Source organism: Humulus lupulus, chromosome 1 (assembly GCF_963169125.1).
Source record: "Humulus lupulus chromosome 1, drHumLupu1.1, whole genome shotgun sequence".
NCBI lineage: Eukaryota > Viridiplantae > Streptophyta > Magnoliopsida > Rosales > Cannabaceae > Humulus > Humulus lupulus.
The window spans coordinates 241,981,278-241,985,256 of NC_084793.1; the positions used below are offsets into that span (position 1 = coordinate 241,981,278).

General features: G+C 39.8%; 1 protein-coding gene across 1 annotated transcript; it reads left to right on the forward strand.

Moving 5' to 3' along the window:
* The first annotated feature begins 749 nt into the window (after window positions 1–749).
* LOC133831749 (uncharacterized) lies at window positions 750–1,586 on the forward strand. Its single transcript, XM_062262154.1, has one exon. The coding sequence runs from the start codon at window positions 750–752 to the stop codon at window positions 1,584–1,586; it is 837 nt and encodes a 278-aa protein (XP_062118138.1).
* The last annotated feature ends 2,393 nt before the right edge of the window (window positions 1,587–3,979 follow it).

Here is a 3,979-nt window from a genome sequence, read left to right on the forward strand (position 1 = left end):
CATCTATAGCTTCTGATGAAGAAGTGAAATGATGCTTTCCTTTTAGTTTGGTTCAAGGTGTTAAATGATAGAGATCTCATTTCAGTAATTAAATTAGTTTACTGAAATATCATTTACAAGGAACTAAGTGTTTTAAGGATAAAATACAATGAGGGGTAAAACTGTATTTTAGTCCTATCTCATTGTAGACCGTCTATAGAGGATTGAGTAACAATTATGGTTGTAACAATGGATAATTAACTATAATGACCCAACTATTTATAAGACCTTGGACCATTAGATCTACTATACAAAGCTACTATTTTGGGAAAGATACATAAGAAATAATATAACTTTATTGAATCTCAAAATATTGCATCAAATACATAATAATAGAAAATATGGCATGGGTACCCATCGTTTAAAACATAAAACATAATTTTAAACTAAAGAAAATTGTTTACAAAATTGTTTATTGAAATTATTGTCTTTTGATTAAAAGGCTGAGTGCTGGTTTTTCCCTCTCCCATGGCGAAGAAGAAGAAACCACTGCGAAAGTTAGTTTCTCCTGTAGGAGACCGAGAGCAACAGTTGAATCTGGAAGAAAATCTGATCATCGATAGTCTGGATAATTCTCGAGTGGAGTTGTGCAAGGACGATGCTGGTACAGGGGCAGATGAAGTCGGACCTGAAGATTTAGGGGTTCGTCCTAGTGTTGAGGACATTGGGCTTGACGATTTTGAGCCTCAAGAAGGGCCGACAAGGTGGAGATGAATGATTTTCAAGCTTCAGCTCAGAAGCAGTGGCAGAAATTTCAGGCTGGTAATCTCTCCTTTTCAGATCAGAAGCTTGAATTCACTGAACCTATTTTCAGAGAAGGACGGAAGTTTGCTCAAATTGATGCCGAGGAGGTTAAAATGCAATCCACAAACTGGAGTTCGGCAGTCATATGTATGGTGTTGGGAGCCAATCCTCCTATGGCTGTTTTTGAAGGTTTCATCAAGAGGGTTTGGGGTCACCTAGGGATAGCTCAGATAGCTAGAATGACGATGGGTTTAACAATGGTAAAATTCAATGATGATGTTACAAGAGATCATGTCCTTGAACATGGCCTTATCCATTTTGATAGGAAGCCGGTCATAGTTAGGCCATGGACAACAGACTTGAGTGTAGTCCGTCTGGTTCGTACAGTCCCTCTTTGGATTCGCCTTCAAGATTTAGGGATTCAATATTGGGGTAGCAAATGTCTCAGTGCTCTAGTTAGCACCATAGGTAGGCCGATCATGGTAGACAAATTTACTAGGGAACGGTCTCGTGTGCAATTTGCTCGAGTTTTGGTTGAGATGGAAATCACAGATAATCCTCCGAAGAGTATTCAGTTCATTAACGAACATGGTCAGATCATGGAGCAAGGAGTTGAGTATGAATGGTTACCAATAAAGTGTAAAACCTGTGCTGGCTTTGGGCACTCAATGGCAGAATGCAGAAAAGAGAGGAATGTTCATTGGGTCAAGAAAGTAATAGAGGCCCAAACAGAGAAGGAACAGGATTATGGGGTACAACAGATTGGAAAACAGAAAGAAGATGGGGATCAGGCTTTAACATGAATCAGCAAAGAGTTGGTGGAACCAGAGGGGTCTTCCCACTCAGGAGAGGAAGCTAAGGAGGAAAACAATGTAATAGGTTCGGTCTCTAATCCATGGAGAACCTCAAAAAGAGTTGCTGTACAGACTAAGGAAGGACAGAGATCAGATAATCATGCTCATAAAACAGGTCGCAACAATAAAGCTCTGAACAAGTTTGGTATACTGCAAGAAATAGTGGTATCTAACAAGGATGGAAGTCTGATTCCCAGCTCTTCCTATGGATAGCTATAACATTTTAAGTTGGAATATTAGGGGGCTAAATAAAGTTAATAAACAAAGCCAAGTTAGTGCTTTATGTAACAAGTACAAAGTGGGAATTTGTGGTCTTTTGGAGACCAAGTTGAAGGGTAGCAACATTAATAAGTTTATGGAGAACCAGTTTCCAAATTGGGATTATCATACTAGTTCCATCATTGAAGGGCGCATCTTAGTCATGTGGAGAAGATTGTTTGTTAAAACCATTATCACAGAGGAATCTTCTCAAGCTATTCATTGTCAGGTGAAAATGTTGGGTTTGCAGCAGGATTTTGGGGTTACATTTGTTTTTGGTCTAAATTCGATTGAGGGCAGGAGGTGTCTTTGGGATGGCTTACAGAGACCTTATTATGTGCCTAAAGCTTGGATCTATCTTGGTGATTTTAATGCCCCTCTTTCAGGCAAGGACAGAGTTGGAGGCAAGGCAGTTTCAGATTCTGAGTTACATGACTCTGCAAACTGGTTGGCTGGTGCTCAGGTTGAGCCTCTTCGGGGTATTGGCTCCTATTACACTTGGTCTAATAACCAAGAGGGTGCCACTAGAATATATTCCAAAATTGACCATGTGCTGAGTAATGAAAATTGGCTAGATTTGTTCTCTAAATCTACAGCAATCTATAGATGGGAAGGCATATCAGACCACTGTTCTTGTCTGGTGAGTATTCATAACTCTGAGCAATTGGGAACCAAAATTTTTCGCTATTATAACTACTGGGCAGAGCATAAGGATTTCAGGGATGTGGTGATTAATAGCTGGAGAGGCTCAATTAAAGCCATTGGTATGAATGCTATCTTTCTAAAGCTATTGAGGCTTAAGCATTGTCTGAAAACTTTTAATATGGACCGAATAGGAGATCTTCAAGCTAATTATCAGAAGGCTAAGGAAAGTTATCTAAATGCTCAGCTTCAAGCTCAAGCTCACCCCCTTGATTCTGAATACCAAAAAGCTGAGAGGTCTGCTGCAGGGGAGTATGCTATTCAGGAGAAGTTATATCAGAGTTTTCTAACTCAATGGAGTAAGGTAACCTGGTTACGGCAAGGAGATCTGAACACTGCCTTTTTTCATGCATTTCTTAAGAAGCGTAAGGCTGAAAATGGGATAGTTTCTTTTATTACAGAGGAAGGGCAGGTAGTTGATAACTATACAGAGGTGGTATCTCATTTTCTGGGCCATTTTAAAACTTGTTTAGGCAGTCCTAGCTCAGCTTCAGGCAGGGTTAATATGCAGCATGTTGACTTAGGGCCGAAACTCTCAGTTGATCAACAAATGTTGCTTTAGAGACCTTTTTCTAAGAAGGAAATTAAGGAGGCCTTATTTAGTATTCCTAATACTAAGTCCCCAGGTCTTGATGGGTATGGTTCCGGCTTCTTTAAAGCTGTTTGGAGCAAGATTGGAGAAGTGGTTTGCTCGGCCATCTCTTACAGTTTTGAATCTGGCTGGTTTCCTTCTAAGCCTCATGATACAACAATCTCTTTGATCCCTAAGATTGCTAATCCTTCTCGGGCTGTCGATTATAGGCCAATAGCTTGCTGTTCTACTCTATATAAATGCATGGCTAAATTGATTTGTAAAAGGCTAGCTGCGGTCCTTCCCGTTATTGTTCATCCCAATCAAGGAGCTTTCATTCAAGGCCGATCTATTGCTCATAACATCATGATCTGTCAAGATCTTATAAAGAATTATGGGAGAGTTTCTACTTCTTCGAGATGCGCTATCAAGATAGACTTGAGCAAAGCTTACGATACCGTAGACTGGCTTTTTCTTGAAGGTTTGCTGAAAGATTTAAAGTTCCCCATTAAGTTTATAGGCTGGGTAATGTCTTGTGTTAGGAATACCACCTATTTTCTAGTGATGAATGGCCGAGTTCAAGGCAAGTTTAAAGGGGGGAAGGGGCTGAGACAAGGTGATCCTATGTCTCCTCTATTATTTATTCTCATCATGGAGTATTTGACTAGAAGTCTTCATTATTCAGCGCTTAAGTCTCCTTTTCGCTTTCATCCGATGTGCAAGAGTTTAAAGCTCATAAATTTATGTTTTGCGGATGACTTGCTTATTTTTTGCAAGGGTTCTCTTCCAGTTGTTAGGAGTGTTAAAATGG